This window comes from Bos javanicus, chromosome 23 (assembly GCF_032452875.1).
Source record: "Bos javanicus breed banteng chromosome 23, ARS-OSU_banteng_1.0, whole genome shotgun sequence".
Lineage (NCBI taxonomy): Eukaryota > Metazoa > Chordata > Mammalia > Artiodactyla > Bovidae > Bos > Bos javanicus.
In genome coordinates, this window is record NC_083890.1 from 12917190 (window position 1) to 12944716 (window position 27527).

At 42.9% G+C, this 27527-nt stretch overlaps 1 protein-coding gene across 1 annotated transcript in view; it reads left to right on the top strand.

The window, feature by feature from the left end:
* DNAH8 (dynein axonemal heavy chain 8) overlaps positions 1–26831 on the top strand; it is a 325600-nt gene extending 298769 nt beyond the window's left edge. Inside the window, exons 88-92 of the mRNA XM_061398067.1 lie at positions 5548–5704; positions 9854–10006; positions 10090–10279; positions 24018–24139; positions 26408–26831. Of these exons, the coding sequence (XP_061254051.1) occupies positions 5548–5704; positions 9854–10006; positions 10090–10279; positions 24018–24139; positions 26408–26695 (910 nt within the window). The 3' untranslated portion in view covers positions 26696–26831. The remainder of the gene's footprint in view (positions 1–5547; positions 5705–9853; positions 10007–10089; positions 10280–24017; positions 24140–26407) is intronic.
* Positions 26832–27527: the final 696 nt, after the last annotated feature.

Consider the following 27527-nt stretch of genomic DNA (forward strand, 5'->3'; position numbering starts at 1 on the left):
CAATCTGATTTCGCTGTTGACCATCTGGTGATGTCCATGTGTAGAGTTGTCTCTTGTGTTGTTGGAGGAGGGTGTTTTCTATGACCAGTGCGTTCTCTTGGCAAAACTCTGTTAGCCTTTGCCCTCCTTCATTCCATACTCCAAGGCCAAACTTGCCTGTTGCTCCAGTTATCTCTTGACCTCCTACTTTTGCATTCCAGTCCTCTCTGATGAAAAGGACATCTTTTTTGGGTGTTAGTTCTAGAAGGTCTTGTAGGTCTTCATAAAACCGTTCAACTTCAGCTTCTTCCGCATTAGTGGTTGGGGCATAGACTTGGATTACTATGATACTGAATGGTTTGCTTTGGAAACAAACAGAGATCATTCTGTTGTTTTTGAGATTGCACCCAAGTACTGCATTTCAGACTCTTTTGTTGACTATGAGGGCTACTCCATTTCTTCTAAGGGATTCTTACCCACAGTAGTATATATAATGGTCATCTGAATTAAATTTGCCCATTCCAGTCCATTTTAGTTCACTGATTCCTAAATGTCGATGTTCACTCTTGCTGTCTCCTGTTTGACCACTTCTAATTTACTTTGATTCATGGATCTAACATTCCAGGTTCCTATGCAATATTGTGCTTTACAGCATTGGGCTTTACTTCCATCACCAGTCACATCCACAACTGGGCATGTTTTTTGCTTTGGCTCTGTCTCTTCATTCTTTCTGGAGTTATTTCTCCACTCTTCTCAAGTAGCATATTGGGCTCCTACTGACCTGCGGAGTTCATTTTTCAGTGTCATCTTTTTGCCTTTTTATACCATTCATGCAGTTCTCAAGGCATTCCCTTCTTCAGTGGACCATGTTTTGTCAGAACTCTCCAGCATAACCCGTCTGTCTTGGGTGGCATTGTTCATTGTTTCATTAAGTTAGATAAGGCTGTGATCCATGTGATCAAACTGGCCAGTTTTCTGTGACTGTAGTTTTCCTCTGTCTGCCTTCTGACTGATAAGAATAAGAGGCTTGTGGAATCTTCCTGATGGGAAGGACTGGCTCTGGGAGAATCTGGGTCTTATTCTGATGGGCGGGGCTATGCTCAGTAAACCTTTAATCTAATTTTGTGTTGATGGGTGGGGCTGTGTTCCCTCCCTGTTGTTTGGCCTGAGGCCAAACCATGGTAGGGGTAATGGCAGTAATGGTGACCTCCTTCAAAAGGACTTATGCCAGCACTGTGCCCCTGACCCTGCAACAGGTCATGGTCAATCCACGCCTACACCAGAGACTCCTGGACACTCATAGACGGGTCTGGCTCAGTCTCTTGGAGGGGGTCACTACTCCTTTCTCCTGGGTCCTGGTGAGCACAAGGTTTTGTTTGTGTCCTCCAAGACTTTGTTTCCCCAGTCCTGTGGAAGTTCTGTAATCAAATCCCACTGGCCTCCAAAGTCAAATTCCCTGGGGTTTCTCAGTCCCTTTGCTGGATCCCCAGTTTGGGAACTCTGTTGTGGGTCCTAGAACTTTAGTAACAGTGCAAAAACTTCTTTGGTATAATTGTTCTCCAGTTTTGGGGTCATCTCCTCAGTGGCTCCATGGTGGGGCTAATGGCGACCTCCTCCAAGAGGACTTACACCGCCGACCGTGGCTCCCAGGTCTGCTGCAGCGAGAGGCCCCGTCCCCGCGGCAGGCCACTGCTGACTGTGACTCCACAGGAGACACTCAGACACTCAAAGGCAGGGCTGGCTCGGTCTCTGTGGGGTCTCTGGGTCCCGGTGCACACAAGGTTTTATTTGAGCCCTCCGAGAGTCTCTGGCGGGTGTGGGGTTTGATTCTAAATGTGATTTTACCCCTCCTACCATCTTGTCGGGGCTTCTCCTTTGCCCTTGGACATTGGGTATTTTTTTGGTGGGATCCACCATTCTGCTATCAGTGGTTGTTCAGCAGTGAGTTGAAATTTTGGAGTTCTCTCAGGAGAAGATGAGAGCACATCCTTCTACTCCACTATCTTTGTGCTATGTTGATATGTCTACACATGGGTTTCTATTTACTTATTTGTTTTTCCTATTTAGGATGCATTGAGTTTCCTGAACTTGAGGATTCAAATCTTTCATCAATTCTCAGTCATTATTTCTTCAGTTATTATCTCTTTCTAATTCTCCTTCTTCTATCTTTCTCAAACTTTTGTAGAAGTATGTTAGAATGTACTACTTTGGCCTATATGCCTCTTAACTTTATATTTCCCATTTATTTTCCCCTCTGCAGATTCCAGATAATGTCTTGAGACCTGTTTTGCTGTTTTCTAATTATTTATTTGGCTACATCTAATCTTCTGTTTAAGCCATTATTAACTGTTACTGGGTAGACACTTCCCCCAAAGATGTCCACATCCTAATCCTTAAAAGCTGTAAATATGTTACCTAATGTGACAAGTACGACTTTACAGATGCTATTAAGGTTAAGGACCTTGAGATGGGGATGTTAGCCTAAATTATCCAGGTGGGCCCAATTTAATCACATAAGCTTTTTTGGCAGAAGAGTGAGTCAGAGAGATGAAATTGTTCAAGGGAGAAAGATTCAAAGAGAATGACTCAACTGGCCATTTCTGACTTTTAAGGTGTAGGAAGGAGGTCATGAACCAAGAAATACAGATGGACCCTAGAAGCTAGGAAGAGTCCTTATAGCTGATATGGAATTAGGGGCAATGGTTCTACAACTGCAAAAAAGTGAATTCTGTAAAAAACTCAAATGAGCAAGGAAATGGATCTTTCCCCCTAGCCAACAGAAAGGAACCCAGTCTGCTCACCTTAATTTTAGCCCAGTGAGACCTGTATCAGACTTATTAACTATAGAACTGTGAAATAATACATTTGTATTGTTTTTAGGTCTCTTATTTTATGATAATTTGTTACAGGAGCAATAGAATAAACTAATGCAAGCTTTAATTTTCAAGTTCTATTTGGCTCTTTTTCGAAATACTGTTTATACTTGTTTCCTATATTATATTTTCAATCATGTTTTTTGTTTTTCAATACAATGAAAACATTTTATAATTGCATCTGAAAATTCACTATCTGAGATTTTTGCAGGTGTAGTTCTACTTCCTTTTGTTTAGTTGGCTCTTGGCTCATGTTTACTGGAAATTAACTGTTGGATTTTTTGAGACTTGGTTCGAAGGCATATTGTTCCAGAAAAGATTTCTGTTTGCATCTACCAGGTACCACCTGAGGTTTCCTGGGGCCATCTTAAAATAAATTTTTGGCTTGAGGTTTTTCAAATCACACAAGTAGTATGAATGAATGTTAATTACTGTCACAAATTAAGAATTCTTAGGAAAGATTTTTTTCCCTCTAAGCTAGACCAGTTTACCTACCATCCCCTTCTGATAGGCAGGTTATTTCTAGTTAACCCTAACACTGAGTGATTAGCCCTGTGAAGTCCCAAATGTACATAGAAGTTTCCTATTAGGCTTTCTTCCTTGGGCATAGGGCTTACCTCCTTTCTCATTGCACCATCCCAACGGACACTTGAGAACACCAGGGTTTGGTTGATGCCCCCAGGGTAAAATTTGGCTTATCTTTCTTGATTCCAGCTTTCATTCTATATTTCATTTGATCCTGAGCATTTCTTAGTTTCTTGCCAGTTCAGTAATGTTTTTCATGTCTTATCCAGCATTTTTAGCTATTTTCGTTGGAGTTGTTCAGGGTGAGAGTCGCACTATACTGTCAGAAATTAAAATGTCTGGTTCTCTCTTGAGGATGAATTCTTATATGTAGACTTGATGGGTTAAAAGATATGCACATTAAAAATTTTTGTACATATAGCCATATTACAAGGTTTATTTAAGGAAATATAACAGAAAAACAAATCACTAATCTTAACCATTTGTTGGATTCCTTTTAAATTTGCCTCTAACCTCTTTTGTAAGGAAATGTAAATGTGGTTTGCATCTGGACAAGAGACAAAATTTACAAGCAAAACAAAACGGTAACTCAAAACAGTTTAATTGTGGGACGTTTATAGATGGTAAATTAGGAGTTCAAGAAAGACAGAAAAATTTAAATCTGGTCCTGCCACACCTCTGCCGAGGAAGTCTTCTGTGGTTGCCTGTTGCCTGTAGGATAATGTCAAATTCTTCAAACAGCCCACATGACCATGCATGGTCTGGTCCTTGCCTTATATCCATCCTTACCTCTCCTTCTAGCTCCAGCCTCACTGGACTTGTCTCTGTTACTCAAATGCAGGGAAGTCCTTCTCACCTCCAGGCCTTACCTCTTATCTGAATGTCCTCTCTTGCCTCCCACTTCCACCCTATTTTGTCTGGCTGATCTGTTTATTCTTCAGGTCTCAACTTACATATGACCTTTTTTAAAATAAGGCAGTTTTACATTAAAAAAATATATATATATATTTATTTGTTTACTTTTGGCTGTGTTGGGTCTTAGAGCCTTCACTGAAGCAGGCTCTTCCTTATAGTACAAGGATGTCTCTCTAGTTGTGTTGTGCAGGCTCCAGAGTGCGTGGGCTCAGTAGTTGTGACCCTCATGGACTTAGCTGCCCCACAGTATGTGGGATCTTAGTTCCCTGACTAGGCATCAAACCCGTGTCCCCTGCATTGCAAGGTGGATTCTTAACCACTGAACCGTCAGGGAATTCCCTATATGACATTTTAAGAGAAAACTTCCCTGATCTTTTGCTGTAAATTGCTGTACACACATACACACACACACCATATCTGTGTGTTTAGACTGCTGGTCGACTCAGCAACCTTGGGACAAAAACTAAGTTTGTGCACCTCAGAGCATCTGGTCAGTCTCCCCAAAAGGAGCTAGAGAGTGAGAATGAGAGAGAGAGAAGCTATATGATCTTAAACCATCCTGTTCTTTTTCTGCACAGCACTTATTACGATAATATTGACTGATGTCCCCCTTCTCTCCTAGAGAAAAAGAACTGTTCACCACCGTCTCCTAATACCTAACTCAATGCCGGGTACACAGTAAATCTTTATTGAATATATGAATTTTAAGGATAAGTAGCTGCATATAGACAAGTGCTGCCTATACATCACTTTGGGAATCATAAAACAAGTGGAAAAGTGAGAAGACAAAACAGAAAAGACCCAAGAAATTTAATAATTTATAATTCAGAGAAGAATTATGACCAGTGCTCTTCATGCTAAAAGACTGCCGTTTAATGGAGGATGCTTAGGACCAGTCCATAAACAGGGGAGAGTAAAAGGAGGTGGGCTCCTTGTTCAGCTTGAAGGGGTTTAGGTTAGTACAAGCAAGGCTGGCTAGCACTGCTTTGGCTTGTTAAAGGCATTCATGGAATCTTTTTCCCTGAAGATGAAGAACTTTCATTTCTGTGATGTTCTTGATGTCCTAATAGGAGGAAGTAGAGCGGATCTCAAGTTTTTTCATTCCCATAGATCGATGGTAAAAGTTTCCTTTTTTTTTCTTCCTTTTTTTTTTTTTTTGGCTGAATTTGATTCATCGTTTCATTTTAGCGTTGATAATTATCTCTGAAGGTGCATTTTCCTGCTGCATTCTGAACAGTTCAGTTCTTTTTGTCAGTTACCAGAGTAACACCGCTTCTGCTGTGCTTGAAACAATTACCAACATTCAGCCCAAAGAGAGTGGAGGCGGCGTGGGAGAGACCCGGGAAGCCATTGTTTACAGGTTATCTGAAGACATGCTGAGCAAGCTGCCTCCTGATTACGTTCCCCATGAGGTGAGCTCTCCTTTCCCCAGGCACGCAGGGCTGTCATTGGGTTCCACAAGGCTAAGCACAGTCCTCGGACAGTACATTTCAGTCGCTTCCTCTCCCTGCTCAATCCTTTTTCACTTTGTGGTTTTCTCTTGCTTACTCTTGCTCAAGCCTCTTGCAAAATTACAATCTGTACTCTTCTATTTCATTTTCCTTCTCAATTTTCTCTTCTGTACCCTTTGCCCATCTTTGGGTTCCTCTGTCTTTGGGTTTTTTAACCCTCTGGGTTGAGATTCTCCCTGTCTGTCTTACTCAAGCCTGCTTTGTCCCATGATTTAAATTGAGCCCTTGCTTCTCTCTCTTGCCCTCCATATGTTTCATTCTCCCTGTCCTTTCAGCCAGGTAACAGGAAAGCAAGCCATTTACATGAACTCACTCTCCAGTTTGGATGGCAATAATTTTCTACTTCTCGAACCTCGCAGATGTTTGCTTGTTAATAAACATTGGTTTTTCTCAAAAAAAATTTTTTTTAATCTCAAGACCACTTTACTTGGACCCCAAACAGCTCTTACTTTTATGGATTATGTGTATGAGAGCTCAGTCATGTCCAATTCTTTGTGACCCCAAGGACTGTGGCCCTCCAGGTTCCTCTGTTCATAGGATTCTCTGGGCAAGAATACTGGAATGGGTTGCCATTTCCTTCTCCAGGGGATCTTCCCGACCCAGGGATCAAACCCATGTCTCCTGCATTGCAGGAAGATTCTTTACTGCTTGAGCCATCGGGGAAGTCCATATGTGGTTCATAATGACTGATATTTAATATATTATAAATGTAAACTAAAATGAAAAAAATATTAATTTATTGTGAAATAACGTTAATAAACCCATCACATGGTAGTGTAACATTTATATTTTAAAAATAAATGTATTTTCCAAAACAAAACCATTCAAAGAGAAAGTGAGGGTTTTGTACATCTCTTTAATGTCTGGTTTACTAGAAGACAGCTGGACCCTTGTATCTGCTGGTACATCCTGTCTGCTGTGACAGCACAGGTCAGGTCATGCAGCCTTTAGACACTCCTCAGTGAAGGAAGGCGAGTAAAAGGTCAAATGATGTGTTAGAACTACTACGAAAAAAAATTAACTTCATGGACCTCCTAAAAGGAGCTCAGGAGCCTTAGGGGTCCCAGACCACACTTTGAGAACTGCTGATCTTAATAAATCTTTAATTGTGGTAAAATTTCTGGGCAGTCTGGAAGTCCTGTAAGACATCCTCCTTCTTCAAGCAAGAAGATAGTCAGGCCATCCAGGGCCTCCTCTTTCCTGTTCTCAGCTCCACCCCTCACTACTGATGGCGAGCTTCACATGAATCCAAGACTGGACTGAGGCAATTTTAGCTTTTCAACCAAAAAGTGAGAGGCTGATGCCCTCATGGAGGTATTTCTCTGGTCCGGTGTCTCCCCTGTCCGGCATCCCTGAGTCTGGGAGATGTGGCTGCCTGGGCTACCGCTCTCCCTCCTGCATTCAGTGCCCCCAGCAATAAAAAACATTTTCTTGCTTCTTAAAACAATTTTTGCTTCTGATGTGTAGATGGATGCCAAGAATTTGGCTAAGATACTGAAATCAGTGACTTCACGTAGAGATGTTTATAGTCAGGGGAGAAAAATGTTTTTAAGTGGATAAGTATTATAAGTCCATACTTTGTGTGGTCCATTGCAAACGATCAGAAGACAGATGAGGCATAACACCTGTCTTCAAAGATTTTTATTTTTTTTTAAATATAAATTTATTTATTTTAATTGGAGGCTAATTACTTTACAATATTGTATTGGTTTTGCCATACATTGACATGAATCCGCCACGGGTGTACATGTGTTCCCCATCCTGAACCCCCCTCCCACCTCCCTCTGGCATGTGAAAGTAAGATAAAATGCACTCTCTGTGACTAGACTGCAGGTTTGTATTACCAGAGGAGAGTTTCAAGACCTTGGGATAATTTGAGCTGCTTGGGGTTAGTCAGGACTACTTCACCAAGATCTCTGTTCTGTCATCACCCCCAGCAGAATCTGAGTGGGAGGGATGACCCTAAATGTATTATTAGATAAGAGGGAGTTGTTACTAAGAGACATCTAAAGAAGCCTCCTCTTCCAGGATTACTTACTTTTTAGTGTCCTTTTATAGAAGAGATGTGTTCTTAAAAATGTGGCTGTAAGGTACATTTAGTTAATTGAAACATAATTACAGTATTGACTTAAAAACATACTACTGTAGAAAAGACTAACTGGTTTCAGAAACATAAAAATTCTATGTAAGAGTACAGCAAATATTTTACTTATTAATAAAAAGGCAATTTTAAGCTGAAGCAATAATGATACTGAAAGTAAAATCAGTTCTGATTTTAGATTTTCTAGAATCTAAGTTTTAAGACACATTAAGCACGTGTCTGTAAGTGTCGCGCAAGGTGATTTGTTGGGGCTGTTAGCATATCAAAGCTACTGGGACTATTGATTTCATGCGGAAGCCAACACCTGGGCCTGATTTCTCACTTGTGTTGGTTGCAAAAGTGTTTCCATAATTTCCCTTTTCCTTAAAATGTTAATTTCCACGACGCAGTCATGATCTAAGCAGGATGATATATAGGCTATTTAGCCGCTGGAGGCTGAAGGGCTCAAGATGAGAACAGAGCAATGGAGCCTGCAAAGCTGTAAGTTCTGGAACCAGGGATTTAGGTGACTACCTGAAGGTTGGTATGTCAGACTGGGTTAAAGACCTCCACTGGCATGTTTAGGGGGCTTCCCAGATGGCTCAGTGGTAAAGAATCTGCCTGCCAATGCAGTAGACGCAGGATACTTGGGTTTGATCCCTGGATCGGGAAGATCCCCTGGAAGAGAAAATGGCAACCCACTACAGTTTTCTTGCCTGGAAAGTCCCATGGACAGAGGATCCCGGTGGGCTACAGTCCATGGAGTCACAGAGAGTTGGACACAACGGAGCAACTGAGCATGCACGCTGGCATATGTGACTAGGATTTCGAGATCACTTGCTCAACCTGTGCAGGTTGTCCCATCCAGGTGTTCCGTTTCACATCACTGTTCCCATCTTGTCCCTCACACACTAGAAGTGGCCCATCTGCAGTTAATCAGAGATGGCCATTGCTGAGTAGGAAACATGGGCCCCATGCCAGAAAACCTGTTCTGTGACAGGAGGAAAGAGGGCGGTCCAGATGAGCCTAGAGCCCATCTGTCTCTAGTCTCCCATGACTCAAGAGAAGGCAGCGGGCATTCAAGAATGCTGCAGTTCCCCTGGCTTTCTGGTGACTCTGTGGACTGGTGCCTCATTCCCTCCTACTCCATGTATCTATCCTCACCCCTCCTGTTCTGGCATTTCTTTGATTGTGGCCCGCAGAAAGTTCAGATCTCTCAAGAGTTCTTGCCGGTATTCGTAGTCAGTCTTTGCTGGGGCATATGTCACTGAATTGAAATGTGTATATGTATTGGCCTATTTCCCAATAATTGTTATATTTTATTGTTCCTGTGACCAGATGCTTTTATATTGATCTCTTCGAAATGGCCAATAAATTATATACCAGAAGGAAAAAATGACAGGTGCTTTATGGCCCTTCCACAAAATCAAATATTTTCATTGATTAGATTATGAAAGGCTCTCTTTAGTCACCCTAGCCAGAGCAACAACAGTTAGGATACTGCAGCCAATCATATTTATTGGTAACTGTTCTGTAAAGATTTCGGCTGTATTCACTTTCTGTGACATTTCTAATAATGATTCTATAAGCACTATGAGAAAAAGTATTCCAGACTGTACTCTTACAAAGGTTAAATTGCAAAAGAATATTTAACTGACACTTTAGTACTTAATCATTTGAAAGGGGAAAAAAAGTAAAATTTTATCTCAGCTTTTCAAAGTATTTTTCCAATTATCAACTAAGTACGATCAGTAGGAAATAAAAATCATTTTAGTTGAACAGTAGTTTTTGAAGCCCAGAAAATGGGAAATTTAATGGCAAATTTGGTTCTGCAAGAGATATTTTAGAGTTCACTTGGGCTTGTAGAGATATATCCAGAGGAAAAAGAGACTAGAGAAAGGAGGGATCCTTGGAAAAGAAGGGGCAGATAATTTTTTTTTTCATCTCCATTATTGTATGCTTTGTGTTAGGTGAAAGCTCGTTTGATAAAGATGGGGCATCTTAATTCAATGAACATATTTCTCAGACAAGAAATTGACAGAATGCAAAAAGTCATTTCAATACTTCGCAGTAGCCTGAATGATCTAAAATTGGCCATTGAAGGCACGATCATTATGAGTGAGGTAAGCTATGACCATCTCGGTAGCTGTTTCCCTCTTCCGTTGAATTTTCTTATTCTCAGATTTTAACTCCGTCATTTTTCCAGAACTTGAGAGATGCTCTGGACAACATGTATGATGCCCGTATACCCCAAATCTGGAAAAGAGTGTCCTGGGACTCCTCCACACTGGGCTTCTGGTTTACTGAACTTTTGGAAAGAAACGCTCAGTTTTCTACCTGGATATTTGAAGGGAGGCCCAATGTGTTCTGGATGACTGGTTTCTTCAATCCCCAAGGTAGGTGTTCACAGGACTTGGACGTCGTGAGTGGTTGTGTGGTAGCACTGTGTGATAAATGTATGTTACACAGAGCAGTATAGAGGCGCAGCTTACTGCATGCTGGAATTATGCTTTCAGAGGTGTAGACCAACAGAGGAACCTTCTATATTTGTTTTACAAATTCAGTCTGAAGTTCTGTTTGCCATATTGCTTCCACAACATAGGGGCAAAATTCCATTTTTCTTCTCACCCACTTAAGCAAGCAAGTTGGTGGTTAGAACAATGTGAAATACTGAAAAGGTTTTGTTCAAACATTACTTTTTAAATGTTTATGAAACTGACAAAAATGAAGCACCAGAATATGCAAAGGAAAATGTTCCTAAGGCTCAGAAAATTAGACTGATTTTTAAAATGACCATGTGGCAAAAGTTTTATTCAGTGCACTTCCAGAGTCTGTCCCTGCTTGCTTGTTTTTTTTGCCCCTCCCCTGAAAAAGTGCTTTGTGATCCCATGGCATATATTCCTTCATTATAGAAATATTTACTGAATAAGTTTCAGACTAGATCTCATAGAGTTCATAAGAGTTCAGAAATGCAACAATGTTTTTTTCTTACTATGACATGGATAGTTTTTTCAAGTAACTCTTGGCAAGAATGAAGGGACACTGGGTTTCTTACAGTTCAGCACCTTCTAGGCCCATTAGTAACACAATTTAAGAAGTGTTCACACTTAGAAATTTAGGATTACTCTCGTTACTCCGTAAGCAACTTAGCAAACACTCACATTGTTACTCTCAGCAGTATGGTTGAATCTCATAAAATAATATTAAATGAAGGAAGTCAAACAGGACACATTATAATGTATACCATATTCTTTGTGATGTATGAATATTGTGTGATTCCATTTATGCAAGAAACCAAAATAAGTAAAATAGATCCAAGGTCTTAAAAGTCAGAATAGTGGTTACCCTTGTGGGAAAGGGCAGTGATTGCCAAAGGGCACAAGGCGGTTCAAGGGGTCTGCGAATGTTCTACTTCTTGATCTGGATATTGGTTACAGGGCTATATTCCCTTGGTGAAAATTTATCAAGCTTTATACTTATGAGTTGTATGTTTTTCTTTGTATCAGTTCAGTTCAGTCGCTCAGTCATGTCCAACTCTTTGTGACCCCATGAATCGCAGTATGCCAGGCCTCCCTGTATAATACTTAATAAATAGTAGACATTTATTTGTTCTCTGTGTACATGCATTCATTCAGTTCATGAATTTTCAAGTGCCTTAACATTTTCTAAATTTAAAACATTGATCATGGTGGTTTTTAGGAACTTAGCAAATTATATTGGGTTAGCCAAAAAGTTTATTCAGGTTTTTCTGTACCATCTTATGAAAAAACCCAAATGAACTTTTTGGCCAACCCAATACATGGCACATTATTATGTCAGTAGACTTTAGATTTGTGAAGAACAGCCCCAATATTTCAGTTATCTGTTTTTCTCCCAGAATTCCCATTGAATTTGGGGAGGAAAAAAATTTTTATTATGGTTTTCAGATTCTTGTGTCTACTTACAAGTCTCTTTCCTCTATACCAGCCCTCAATTTGAGTAAGCTGTCACCAGGCGATTCCGAGCTTGGGAGCTTAAAGAAATAACATTTAACTTGATTAGGATTGTTCAACCATCTTTCATTTGCCAGCCCATCCACTAGGTGCTTTCAATAGAGAGAGATTTGAGATGCAGTTCCTGCCCCAAAGGCGCCCATAATCTGGTCGGTAGGACAGAAACATGAGCAACTTTAACAGAATGTGGTAAATGCTCCACCTGCGTAGAACCAAGTGCCGCGCAGGCACAGAGGACAGAGAGGTACCTTCCCCGAGGCCGGGCTTGAGAAGAGCTGTACCCGGGGTCAGCTCAACCCTGGAAGAGTGGGGTTCACAGAGCCAGAGGCTGGTAAGAGCATCCCAGTCAGAGACCTGAGCAGAGACAAGGCATGTCCAGGGAGAGAAGACTCGTGTGGCCTGAGCTCAGGAAGCAGGAGCAGCGGTGTCGGGGGGTGAGGTCTTCCAGACGAGTTTGAGCTGCATCATAAAGGCAGCATAAAGTCACCAAAAATAAGGTGAAGGTAGAGTGTAGACTGAAAGAAGGCTATCCATAGCAATGACACTCTTATCAGGTCCAAGGGAGACAGCCTGAGACCTTGACCAGGTGCAGAGGAGGAGGCAGATCTGATGGAGTGATTAAATGGGGCTCTTTGAGAGGGTAGGAAGTAGCAGTGGCTGAGGCTGAAGGCTAAGCACAAGACCAGGAGCCTTAGGAGAGGGGCCACTTGGGAGGATGAGCAGGGAGCCCTGGACACGTCAGCTTGTGCAGGAGGGACATCCAGCTGGGCAGGTGTGCTGGCAGACTTCAAATCAGTGATTAGGAAAAAAAAAAAGGTGAGATCGTTAAGTATATTTTTAACATTTAGAAGCCAAGGGAGTGGGGTTGATGTATTCATGGCTTTCCATAGACATAGATGGGTAAATCGTATATCACAGCACAGTCTCTTTGAGCAATTGCTTTTTTCCATTAGAAATGTGACTTTCAATAGCAAAGTATTAATATAAACTAATGTTTGTTACTATTTATTAAGAAGTATTACAAACTAGAGCAACATTTAAAGAAATATAAATACAAATCAGTTTTCTTATTTGCCTTGTTAATAACACTGATCCTTTCTATTTTTTTTTCTCTCTTCATTTCTGTTTTTAAACTGAACTTGGATTCCTTCTCTCATGGCTCTCCATGTCTCCGAAAGTCTTGCACTATTCAAACATCCTACCTTACACACCCTTGCTTTCTGTTTGTAGCACAAAAGAATGGAAGTTAGATTTCCCTACCTACCAATCATTTCTCTGCTTCCTTTGCCCTTACTTGACATGGGAGACAAATCACTTGCAGTTCCATCTTACCTGGCCGAATCAGAGAGGTTGCAGCAACCCCATGCATGTTCACAGGCAGCATGCAAGCAGATAAAGTCCTCTCCAGGTGGAAGCTTCTCTGGTCACTATCTGACCTCGGTGACTGATTTCTCGACATGGTGTAACTTCTGGGTTTTATATCGTCTAACCCAGTCCCCTTCCATGAAATAATTTTTTGTCCCAAAAGATTTAAGTAAATTATTTTTCAAGGGCTATTTTTTTAAGATTTTTCTTTTTTTTTAATTTTATTTTATTTTTAAACTTTACAATATTGTATTGGTTCTGCCATATATTGAAATGAATCCGCCACAGGCATACATGTGTTCCCCATCCTGAACCCTCCTCCCTCCTCCCTCCCCATACCATCCGGCATTGAAATATGTATAATATCATATATGAAACGAGTCGCCAGTCCAGGTTCGATGCACGATACTGGATGCTTGGGGCTGGTGCACTGGGAAGATTTCTCTTTTGATGTGGAACATTTTGAAAGTCTTTATTGAATTTGTTACAATATTGCTTCCATTTCATGTATTGGCTTTTTGGTTGAAAGACATGTGAGATCATAGCTCCCGGACCAGGGATCAGACAAACACACCCCGCATTGAAAGGCGAAGTCTTAGCCGCTGGACCGCTAGGGAAGTCTCTAAGTAAATTGTTTAAAGAAACCATGGTTTAAGTAAAACACAGTGCCGTTTGCTAAGATGCCATAGTTTTTTCAGAAATATATATAGTCAAAATCACCTAGATTGTAGAAAGCTTGAAAATGTTTCTTTCACCTATGACCATTTGTTTTGTGTTCTTGTAATGTTACCTGGCATCTGATACTGTCTGAGGTGTGTTTCCCATCATGCCCCTGTGAGCGCCCTTTGGGCCTAAGTGATGCTGCAGGGACAGGTGACGGGCCTCATTTGCCACCCCCTCCCTGGCCGCAGTCTGTGTCTGATCTCACCCTGTTTGTAGCACTGTTCTGTCACTGTGTGGTGGTCTGATATTTCGTCTTATTGAAGAGGCTGTCAGCCAGCCACCCTGGAACTAATTTCGTGTGTTCAGCCCCCTTCACAATCATTTCTGTAGCAACTGACGAGCTCAATCAGGTGGCAATTAGATTTGATTATTAACGTGGTCAAGCTCTGTGTACCCCTGACCCTGTGACATTTGTTCAATGGCCCAGCTTTGGGCATAGCATGGAACTGCCTCCAAGTGGATGACTCAGACTCAGGTGAACCTTTGTGCTCCACTGGGGCTTCCCAGCAGTAACTGGCACGCACACACGCATATCGTTTAAGACTGTGCTGCTCAGCATTCTGGAAGGATTATGTGGTCTCTTGTTCCCACAAGTGTACCTTTTCACAGCATCATGTACACACGACTTAGATTCTGATTTGTGTGTGTCTGTGTCATAGATAGGGATGTGTTTAAACTCAGAGATTATGAGTGGACATGAGCTTGACATCAAGCCAAGGGAATTGCCTGCCTTCCAGAACCTTTTAATTGATAGCCTCGCTTTGCCATTCAGTTTGGTGTGACTCACAGGTGCTGCAAATGAAAGGGAGCAGAGGCTGGACGTGCTCTCACACAGAGGTGTGAGACCTGCACTGACATTATTTTCCAAATGTTGAACTCAATCTGCAGCGTGATGCCATTTGGATGCCGAACTGCTCTAGCTTTTCTGTTTTGTTCTTTAGTGTCTTGGCAAGCCACACCAGGTCTGTTGTAGCAGATATCAGTAACAATTTAGTATTCACTACTACAAATCAAGATTTTCAGTTAGAAGGGAGTCTACTGAATCAAGGAGATGGACAATTTTTGTCCTGTTATCTTTTGTTCCTGTAAAAATCACCGATAACCTCTTGCCTGAGTATTTGTTCTTTTTTAAAAAAAAATAACGTATTTATTTATTTTTGGTTGTGCTGGGTCTTCGTTGCTGCATGTGGGTTTTCTCTAGTCGTGGTGAATGGGGGCTACTCCTCATTGTGGTGCACAGGCTTGTCACTGCGGTGGCCTCTCTCGTTGCAGAGCACAGGTTTGTCATTGCAGTGGCCTCTCTTTTTGCAGAGCACAGGCTCTAGGTGCTTGGGCTTCAGTCGTTGTGGTCCATGGGCATTAGTTGCCCACAGCCCATGGAATCTTCCTGGACCAGGAATCAAACCTGTGCCCCCTGTGTTGGCAGGCAGACTCCTATCCACTGTCCAGGGAAGTCCTGTGTATTTGTTTTTAGGGCAACATTAGCAGCTGCCAGCAATTTCTGAATGCTTATCTTGAAGACAGTCATAAAAGCTTGATGTCTGTTGGGCAGAAGAGTACAGCAGGGTTATTAATAGAACCTTAGGATTGGAAGGGACTGGGGATTTTTTCTAATCTTATAACAATCCCAAGTGTGCCCCAGAGGTACCCCTAATATCTGAGGAAATCTGGGTGAAGGGTTATCAGGGTTTCAGACCTCAATCTGGGTGATAGCACTCACTGCCGTGACCCTGAATCCCAGAACCAGAGAAGGACTGTGGACACCGTAGAAACACCTCTAAGTGAATAAAAGCCCATTCTTCTCACCTTTGGTGGGGAGGGGCTTGATGCACTGGCTTCAGCCTCAACCACATCCCTTATGATTTTAGTCTCTGCCCGTGGTCCTTACCTACCCTCTAGTTCCTTGTCGTTTGGCTGGCTTCATCACCACACTGAAACTGCTCTCTCCAAGGCCACCAGGTCTAGTAATCCTCCTGCTAGCTTCATTTCACACCTTGGCTTCCATCCATCACCTACCTTGGTTCTCCCCCTACCTCTCAGAGGGCTACTTCTGAGCCCACTTTGTGGGCTCTTCTCAGGCAAGTTCTGCCCTTGGCCCTGGTCTCTTCATTGATGACCTCAGTCCTTCTCAGAGATGCAATTGTTTGTCTCTACTTATGACTGACTCGTCAAAAGTCCCAGTGTTAGCTTCTGATTCTTACTTCCAACTGTCTCCGTGAACTATTCCATCCTCTGTAAACCTCACCAGGACTACAGCTGTCCATCTCCCCACTAAACCACCCTCACCAGGGTTCTGCTCCGTTTGCTTGTACCTGCCCACCCTCCAGATCACCCTGACTCTTGTAAATAGTCCCTCACATCCTAACAGCTTGAAAGAGGGAAATCAGGAATGCATAGTGTGGTGGAAGATGGGGGGGATGGGAGGAAGGAGTAACAGATGCTGCCAGAGGTCAAGTAAGGTAGGGCCCCAGATGGCTAGATAGCCTTATCAACCAGGAGACTGCGGGCGAGAGAAGTCTCAGTGGAGTGGGTGGGGAGGTGGAGGAGTCAGATTTCAGGGTGAGTGAGAGACCAGAAAATGGGGAGACAGAGAGTGAGGGTGGAGAACATGGAAAATTCCCTCGAGAAATTGGACTTGGAAGAGAAGAAGGGAGTTGGAGGAGCAGTTGTAAGAAGAAAACATTTTCTTTCTTCTTTTAATGGCAGGACAAGCTTGAGCCTATTCAAATACTGGTGGGAAGAAGCCAGGAGAGAGAGAGACAACAAAGATACCACAAGGGGGGGAGTGAAAGAAGCAGAAGGAGTGGTTCCCCAAGTGGAGGGATGCACTCCAGGCAGGAGGAGGGACACCCCACCCGCTATAACAAGGTAACAAGGAAGGAATGAGTGTAGATGCCAATGAGTTTGCTGGTATGGTGGCAAGAAGTTAAGAGAATTTCCATCTGATGCTTTCTATTCTTCCCTTTGAGGAGGCAAAGTGATCTCAGGAGCAGGATGTTAGAGGAGAGATTTAAGAAGAGTAGCAGAAGTTCGAGAAAGAGGGCTAAGGAGGAAGGGATTGCTAGATGGCTTTGACAATCCCATCAAGGCTAGTGGTGGCTAAACCACGGTGGCAATTGTGTGCTGGTCTCAGTTTTGCTCAGCAGCCTGGAATGGGTTTAAGAAGAAGGACACCTGGACTTGTTTAGCAGTGGAGTTCTGCTGGGTGAGTGATGAAAAAGATGGGTCTGCTCTAAATAGGGGAAGAAGCAAAGAAAAGGGGTGGAGTTGAGGACCAGGTCTTTGGAACTGAGACGTCAAGATGCTGAGTGGGATACTGAAGAGACCCAGAAGGCGGCAGGAGACTCCGTGAATGGGGACCAGTGGGTACTTGGCAGGGACAGTGAGGGGAGGGGCGTGTGGACGGAGGGTGATTGTCCAAGCAGCAGAGATTCTCATCCAGGGTGGAGGGGCAGTTGGGGAGGACAGGATCTTCAGGGTTGAGCCAGCCTCCAGGAAGGGCAAGAAGATGGAGAGAATGTTCTGTGCAGACATGGAACACATGGGAGAGTCTGTTAACCACAGACCCACTCCAGCGAGAATAGCGTAAAGGTTGGGGAGGGAGCAGAGAGGTATAAGGTTGGGTGAAGGGAGAGGAAGCATGGAGTAGCAGAGAAGGAGTAGGGAAGGTACAGCAATTACAGAATTACATTTTGGCATGTGAGACCCAGCGGGGTTAGCTGATCCCAACCTAACCAAGAGAATTAGCCCCAGTGCTCCGGCTTATACTCCATGTCCTGGATTAACAGCATTTCAGAAAATATATGCATATCAGGGGACTCTGGGAAGACTCAGCTTGCATTACTGACAGCCTTCCTCATGTTTTGCTTGTATCATAGGGCATGTCTCTTCCCACTTGCCAGATTTGTTCTGCAAACAACATGCGTCCATGATCTCTTATTGGCCTGTCATGCAGATATTTTTTACAGAGCAGAGGTTCTTAATCCTGCCCGCACAGTAGAATCATGTGGGTAGGTTTTAATGCATGCTAGTCCCTGGGGCCCAAACCAGTGACTTCAGAACCTCTGGGGATGAGTTCATTAGAGTCTATATAATCAGTCTTAAAATATCTTTTGGTCATGCTAAGGTGTGAGGAACCTGGGCCTTAGACCATTGCTACCCAGTATGTGGTCCAGCAGCCAGCAGCAGCAACGTCACCTGGGAGCTTGATAGAAATGAGGATCCTCAGGACCTACCCTCAACCTCCCTACTGAATCAGAACCAGCATTTTAATAAGCGATCTTTCCCTTGGTGTTAACTGTGAACTTTGAGAAACCCTGCCTTAAAACAGTACTAAAGCCTGGTCCCACCTCTAGAGATTCTGATTTAACTTATCTGGGCTATGACCAGGGAATTGGAAGTTTCAAAGTCTTCCCAGATATTTCAAATTTTCAGCCAAGATTAAGATCCCTACCTTACAGCATTGAACAAAGCATCAGGAAAGGTTCCTGGGGCATTTTTATTCAACTGGGTGAATCATCATCATCTTTGCTTAATGATTTCTGACCTTTTATTTAACTTACCAATGAACTGCATTCGGTTCTCATTTTGGGGAAAAAACTGCCTGTCATAATCTTATGGCAGGAACATCATTTCTGCTCATCTTTCAAAATGCTCATGGGAGGCTTAGTAACTGACAAGACAGGAAATACTGAACAACCGAAGGCTCATTACCTAAGGACTGGTTCATTTATTAAAGGAAAGAAAGCGTTGCCTATAGGACCATCATTACAGAATACCAAGCAACTCCTTGTGAAATAAAGAACCTTCCCGATGGTGCTCATTTCACACACTAGCAAGGTTATGCTCAAAATTCGTCAAGCTAGGCTTCAGCAGTACGTGAACCAAGAACTTCCAGGTGTACAGCTGGGTTTAGAAAGAGCACAGGACCCAGAGATCAAATTACCAACATTCATAGAGAAAGCAAGAGAATTTCAGAAAAATATCTACTTCTGCTTCCTTGGTTATGCTAAAGCCTTTGACTGTGTAGATCACAACAAACTGGAAAATTCTTAAAGAGACAGGAGTACCACACCACCTTACCTGTCTCCTGATAATCCTGTATGCAGGTCAAGAAGCAACAGTTTGAACCGGACATGGAACAACTGACTGATTCAAAATTGGGAAAGGAGTATGTCGAGGCTGTACATTGTCACCCTGCTTATTTAACTTCTATGAAGAGTACATCATGCAAAATGCTGGGCTGGATGAATCACAAGCTGGAATCAAGATTGTGGGGAGAAATATCAACAGCCTCAGATACACAAATGTTACCACTCTAATGGCAAAAAGGGAAGACAAACTGAAGAGCCTCCTGATGAGGGTGAAAGAGGAGAGTGAAAAAGTTGGTTTGATGACATGTGTTCCCATCACTTCATGCAAACAGAAGGGGGAAAAGTGGAAGCAGCAACAGGTTTTATTTTCTTGGGCTCCAGAATCACTATGGATGGTGACTGCAAGCCATGAAATTAAAAGACACTTGTCCTTAATAGGAGCAAAGACACGACAAACCTAGACAGAAAAGCAGAGATAGAAAGCAGAGATATCATTCTGCTGACAAAGATCTGTATGGTCAAAGCTATGGTTTTTCTAGTAGTTATGTATGGATGTGAGAGTTGGGCTATAAAGAAAGCTGAGCACAGAAGAATTGATGCTTTTGAACTGTGGTGTTGGAGAAGACTCTTGAGAGTCCCTTGGACAGCCAGGAGACCAAACCAGTCAATCCTAAAGGAAATCAACCCTGAATACTCATTGGAAGGACTAATGCTGAAGCTGATGCTCCAATACTTTGGCTATCTGATGCAAAGAGCAGACTCACTGGAAAAGACCTTGATGCTGGAAAGATTGAAGGCAAAAGGAGAAGGCAGCAGAGGTTGTATAGTATTACCAACTCCATGGACATGAATCTAAGCAAACTCCGGGAGATAGTAGAGAACAGAGGAGCCTGGCATGCTGCAGTCCTTGGGGTTGCAAAGAATTGAACACAACTTAGTGACTGAACAACAACAATAGCATTCCTGGTTAGTTATTTATTCTGTCCCTTCCACGACCTTGTTTGAATTGATACTGAAAGCCTTCTACAGCTTCCTTCAAGCCAACTGATTGCACAGGTCAAACAACAATAGTTTGCTGAAATGTTAGGTCATGACTATTACAGGAATTAAGACATAACAAGTGTTATTTTAGGCCTGAGTTTTCAGAGTATAATACAAACTTAAAAGTACATTTTGCAAAAGAACAAGCTTGACAAGTGTTTTAACAATTCATTATACTGTATGGGTTAGAAAGGCAAAGAAAATTTAAGGCGCCTCAGTTAGCCCACATGACACTCAGATGTTTGAATAGTTAAATCACCCATTTTTGTGTGGGTGTTTAAGTCTCATGAAAAATAGATTATTTTTGTTGAGGACTTTCCCCAACTTTTTTTTTCTCACTTCTGAGTCAAACGCATGAACGCCTGAATCGCTTTTCCCACCACTGATGATTGAAATTCGGCTTAAGAATTATTAAAATTAAATTAGTGCCAAGACAAAAGTACTACTTCTCAAGCCTTTATAAAGAAAAATCTATCAATAGTCTTTTAAAATTATATAGGTTTCAGAAAACAAGAGTTTTTGATTTCATTATACTTGATATCAGTCTATAAGAAAGATGATCATTCATTTTTAAAATTCGATAAAGAGCAATTCAGTGGATTTGCAATTCAGTTTGAATTCTGCAAGATCATGTTCTTCTTTTTAGGAGGCAAAAAAAAAGCTATCAAAACTTGAAAAAAATATATGTGTCTTCTCCATGTTCTGAGTGAGAATGAGCCATGGAACGGTTTCCTACCCTCTGCTCTCAGGCCTCAAATTATTTATTGAACATTTTCCTTTCTTAATAGCTCAAGGTAATATGCATTCTAGATTTCGTCTCCTGGCATAACCGAGAGTGCTTCCTAAACATTAGGAGGCTTACTGTTGAAGTCAGCCAGACAATATCATGCGTATTCCCCAGCAGGGAGATGAGAGAAGGTGGTATCTCCTTAACCATACTAGAACTTTTTCAGAACACTCCACCATCAACTGAGGTCCTTGTCTTGGGTGTGTTACATAATAGAGAGTCTCTCACCCCCTCACCTGGCGTCTACTACATTGTTCTGAGTGCCATAGCAAGTGAGGTCAAATTTGCAATTTGGAACTTCAAATATTATAGAAAAACCCAGTTTTTCAACTAGTGCAGATGGATAGTTAGTCATTATTCATGCCTTATGCATTATGACTTTGTAGATTCATAGATCAATGATGAATTTTAAAATATCATAAAATAGGGTCAATTTAATTCTGAGGATTCTACTTGGATGCAAGCTTAAAGTTGAGTGATGAAAATGACATTTTCATGGAGTCACTTAGAATGGAGGATTGGATTTTATTACTGTGGTCATATATACCTGACTGGGTTTCCCAGGTGGTGTGAGTGATAAAGAACCCGCTTGCCAATGCAGGAAACATAAAAGACCTGGGTTTGATCCCTGGATCAGGAAGATTCCCAGAGGATGACATGGCAACACACTCCAGTATTCTTGCCTGGAAAATCCCACGGACAGAGGAGCCTGGAGGGCCACAGTCCATAGGGCTGCAGAGCTGGACACAACTAAAGCAAGTTATCATGGCGTGGCATATACCTGACTACCAAACACACGACATGTTGACTACTAAAAAAATGAGATCCCCAGTATTTAAAGTGGAAGTTGATGTAATCACATACTTGATCAGACCATCTCAGATGACTCCACATGTAGACTACAGACAGGTCTTGACCAGAAATCGCTGCAGGCAAACGTCTACCAAGTTTCCTACTCCCTGTATTTAACACTTTGCATCATAAAAGCATCCTTTCCTACTAGGCACTCTTAGTTTCATGAAACTGTATAAGAATCACTTATAGGACTTCTCTGGTGGTCCAGTGGTTATGATTATATATTTCCATTGCAAAGGGCATGGGTTCGATCCTGGGTCAGGGAAGTTCCACATGCCTCCCAGTGGACCTAAAAAAAAGAAAAAAGACCTTCAATTAGGTCCTCTGGTTGACTGACCAACTTTTCTTTTGGATTAATGCAGGGGTTCTTCTTGAGTTTCCTAAATCCTGCTTTCAGTGAGAGCTCTGAGTAAACTTTATAAGATGCAAATACAACTAAATTATTTGCCTGCTTCAGATAATCAGTGGCTTCCCACCATTCACAAAGTCACCAGGTCCAAAGTCTGCCCCTGCGAAACCCTGCCTCTGCCTTTGTTCTAACCTCATCTGCCATTATTGCCTCATCTGTAGGCCTAGACTTCTGTGCCTTTGCACATGCTGTTCCCTTAACTGGAATTATCCCACCTGGAAAACTCTTATTTTCAAGACTAGTCTTTGACTTCATCTTCTCAATTCAGCCGTCCCTGAGCTGTCTTCTTGAGTGGTCCACTCTGTTCTCACATCTTTACTTACAATGACATCGAGGTGTATATCCTGCTTCCGTCCGCTTTCCCTGTAGACTGAGCTCCTTGAGTGCAGGGTCCATGGATGGCCTCTTCATCATTGTGGGCATCTCACCTCTAGCATACCTGGTATATAGTGGCCACTTCTAAGGGACTTAGTGAATGAATGAATGAATGAGTGCCTCCCCAAGTGTCTAACAATAATGAGGGAAGGACTTGAGAATGGAGAGAACTTGACTTTTTCACTAAGCAGGCTAGAGTCCTACTTTATTTATTAAAAAAAAAAAATATATATATATATACACTGATTCATTTGGCTGTGCCAGGTCATGGTTGCATGCGAGATCTTAGTTGCAGCATGTGAACTCCTAGCTGTGGCATGTGGGATCTAGTTCTCTGACGAGGGCTTGAACCTGGGTTCCTTGCATTGAAAGCACAGAGTCTTAGCCACTGGACCACCAGGGGAGTTCTCATTCTTTCTTTCTAATTCTAACAGGTGTTAACTCACTGCCTGCCTTTATGCCTTGTAACTTTCCCTCTTCTTTCCACTCCCATTCAAACCTGATAAAATATTATCACTTTCGTGTTGGTTTGTGCGTTAAAGTTCTCACAGTTCATGAGTCTAGGAGTAATAGGGACACACGCTTCCAAAATTTACTTGTGATTGTGAATAAAGGGGCTCATGATTTCCTGTATTAACATGGAGGCCAAAATGTAATAGATAGGTCACAGGGGACATGAGTTTGGGTGAACTCTGGGAGTTGGTGATGGACAGGGAGGCCTGGCGCACTGCGATTCATGGGGTCGCAGAGTCGGACACGACTGAGCGACTGAACTGAACTGAAAGTATCCTAAGATTTTGAAGTCCATTTTGAAGTTTAAGGTATAGTTTTTAAATATGAAATGCTACTCTCCAAGATAGACTTCTCTAATTGAATTGCATGGCAATGATTTGCAAATATTACGTTTAAAGAAAGGCCACAATATACAGAACCATGTATTGTCTTAAAATAACTGTATTATGCACATTAAAACATGGAGCGTTCCTTTCCGGTGTGATTGCTTTGTTTGATCAAATTGAAAGTCAGGCTTTCTATTTTGGCATTACGCCTTATTTCCTAGACTAAATGAAATTATTCCATTAGAGCAAATAGACGCTTGATAATGGTTTGATTCCAGTTTTAATTGTAATGCTGTTCTCAGAATATTTTACCATTCCAATATTATTCCTTGATACTGGATTTTCAAACAGAGACTCTATGTTAGCGCTGGGTTACAGCCCTTAGAAGACTAGAATAGTTGAAATCCCAGGGGAATTTCAAACCGCGACCTTGTCTGAGGCAGAGACGGTGCTGTTTTCCGGCTGTCTGCTGGCAAGACGTATTTGGTTGATTGAAACAAAACGTTGAAAGAAACATCCCTTCTGAGGTTTGATGTCAGCTCCTCTGGGATGGGCACACATCTGGAGATGGATAAGCAGCTAACTACACAATTCCCCCTCTTGTTACTAGAGTAGTCTGCACCAAGGCATCACGATTTCTTTCTCCTTTTCTAAGGCTTCCTGACCGCAATGAGGCAAGAAGTGACCCGTGCCCACAAAGGCTGGGCCCTGGACTCCGTGACCATCCACAACGAAGTTCTGCGGCAGACCAAGGAGGAGGTCACATCACCCCCTGCGGTAGGTGCCACTGGGCAAGAGCAGGGCCACTTCTGGAGCTGGGGCTCCAAGTTCAAGTTCTGCTGAACATGGACCTATGAGCATCTCCATCAGGTCCTCTGGCTTTGCAGTGAGAGTTTCCTTGGTTGTAACCAGGAGACCTCAATGCCAACTCCTCCTGCATTTGCCAGAGTGGGAATGAATGATAAACACCAGGAAGTCCCCAGACTGCATTCTTTGTAATTACAAGTTACATTTGTGTGTGCTCAAAAGGACTTTCTGCATGTCTCCATCCACTGCTGTGGGGCACTCACAGAATTAATGAGGGTTAAGGGCAGTAGTGGGTTGCCATTTTCCAGTACTCTTGCCTGGAAAATCCCATGGATGGAGGACCCTGGTAGGTTGCAGTCCATGGGGTCGCTAAGAGTCAGACACAACTGAACGACTTCACTTTCACTTTTCACTTTCATGCATTGGAGGAGGAAATGGCAACCCACTCCAGTGTTCTTGCCTGGAGAATCCCAGGGATGGCAGGGCCTGGTGGGCTGCCGTCTATGGGGTTGCACAGAATCAGACACGACTGAAGTGACTTAGCAGCAGCAGCAAGGGCAGTAGAGACTAACAGGATTGGCAGTCCTGAGCTCTGGGGCCAGTTCCAGTCATGTTCCTTCTTAGCTGCAGGACCTGGGTAGAAGGACAATTTGCCTGGAAAATTCCATGGACAGAAGAGCTTGGTGGGCTATCACCTATGGTGTTGCAAAGAGTCGGACCTGGTGCACACATCATACCATGCCACAGATTTAATGATGGTATCTAATGTGCTCATTTTCTGGGATTGCCCATGGTTTTACTGTCAAATCATGTACTTCAGATTTTGGTTCAAGAGGTATGGTTCTTATACTCTTGGCCCACATGGGGGATTTTAGAAAACACTTTGCAGCTAATATCCCTCTCTTTTATTATAATATAGATTTCCTTTCTCTTACCCAGTCCTCACTGGAGATGGAAAAACGGTCACCATCTTCTACTTAAGTGTGTCTTATGAGCTTACGTGATTGTTGGAGTCTCCCCCGTGATTCCCTTTAGACTTTTTTCTTACTGAGTACATGTTCTATGGCTCCCCACTGCCTACAAGATAAAGTTCAAGCTCTTCAGTCTGGTATCGACAGTCTTCCACCGTTAAGCCCTAACTTATTTTATAACCATTGACCCTGCTGCTAAATAAAATGCTTGGACTCTCCTGACCATCCAGCCTCTCTTGATGCCCACCCTCTCTCCTCCATGTTCCCAAGCGCAGCGTGCCCTCCAAGACCCTCTCCTCCACAAGCCTCCCCGAGCACTCCAACCCACAGTGACTTTTCACTTGCAGTCACCGCGCTTCGCCTCAGTCAGTGCTGTTCATTAGGCAGCCCCTCTAACAAGCGTGTGCTGGTGTTTGAGTCATGCCTTTTACATTTTGTTCTATGTGTGTGTGTGTGTGTGTTGTCTCCTGGTTTACTGGTGAGGCCCTCAAGTCCTACTGTGTGAAAGACAGATACAGGATGAGGTCAGCCACTCTTGGACTGATTCTCCCCCACCCTGCCCATCACTTCCGCTCTTGCTCTGCATGTCTGACCTCTGGGGGCACTCACATGAAGTTAGAACCGCCTGTTGGCTTGCTCAGTGCAGGCTGAGATCCCGAGTGGCACCCAGCTCTGAATCGTGTCCTGGGTGCTCCCGCAGGACCCCGCACCAACTCAGAACACCCCTGTCAGAGACTTTCATTTGCAGCAGAGGCAATCTGGCGCTGCTGGCTGAGTCTTTGGTCCCAGGCTGGTCACCCCTAGGCTCAAATCACCAGTAATAGAAACATTTCTATGGCACTCATGTGCTGTGTGTGCTTAGTCACTCAGTCATGTCTGACTCCTTGCAACCCCATGGACTGTAGCCCACCAGGCTCCTCTGTCCATGGGATTCTCCAGGCAAGAATACTGGAGTGGGTTGCCATACCCTCCTCCAGAGGATCTTCCCAACCCAGGAATCGAACTGGGATATCCTGCATTTGCAGGCAGATTCTTTACCAGCTGAGCTACCAGGGAAGACCATAGCCTCCAGCTGTGCCACAGAGCAACAGTGGGCTCAGTATTTCACCAAGGAATGCATCCACTGGTGTTTTCTCCTTTGGGGAGCGTTTTAAGATTGCTGTGTGTTCTCTTTCCAAACTGATGACCTTCGTTACAACATTGGGTGCCCATCTCCCAGCAGGTAACTTTTTAAAACTTCCTGCTATCTTCCGCTTGGCTCTTCCAGGAAGGTGTATACATTTATGGGCTGTACATGGATGGAGCAGCCTGGGACAGACGGAATGGAAAGCTCACGGAATCCACCCCCAAGGTGCTCTTCACACAGCTGCCCGTGTTGCACATCTTTGCCATCAATTCCACGGCACCCAAGGACCCCAAGTTGTACGTGTGTCCCATTTACAAGAAGCCCAGGCGGACTGACTTGACCTTCATCACTGTGGTGTATTTGCGAACAGTCCTCTCCCCGGATCACTGGATCCTGAGAGGCGTGGCCCTTCTGTGTGACATCAAGTAAGTTCCTTTCCACCTGCTGAGGGCCCTGGAGCCACGTGGGCAGTCAGCGCTGTCGAGAGACTCAGGGAGGCGTGTCTTTCTCCCTGATAATTGCTTGATTACTCTTTCTAAATTAAAAAGTTGGTATCTTACAGTCACTTGGATGTGTGTGTTTTCTCTCATATCAATATTTGGAAAGACGATTCAAAAGTAAAGTTTGTTTTTTTTTTATTCCAGGCAGCCACATTCCATTTATAATTATTTTTTAGATAAAGTCCTATTTTCATGTTTGAATACTTTGGAAGATTTGAATTTTTAAAAACTAAAAGTATTAATTTGTTGCATCCCAAAAAGAGTCTAGTAGATGCAATCGTCTCTCTCAAATAAAACCCACCTTTCCTTTGAATACCATCCACCCAAGCCTGAGTTTATGCAAGTATGCTGCCTTTTGCTTGTTTTTTGCATTTGGTCCTCTCTCCGTGTTTGTGAAGTGGGAACTGGAGGGGTCCAGTCAGTTCCCCCTTGGGACTGATAGCTGGTGGTGTGAAATATTTGAGACAGAAAATCCACTGGGATGGCTGCCCTTGCAATTTAATTTTATTCAGTATTATTTTTAAGTGCTTTTGAGGCCCAGAGAGCTCTGAGTCTCTAGCTCTCCCCTCCCAACTCCAGCTCCACAGGAGATAATGAAGCACACATTTCTAGGCAGCAAATGTAGAAGGAAAAACAAACTCCATCAAATGAAATTAGGTTACATGCTGAATGCCTTAAACAGCAAAGTCTTTAAAAAGTGGAGCTATTTCTTACTCGGTAGCTAGTCTGAAACTCGATATGAACCTTTATTTCCTGCTAAA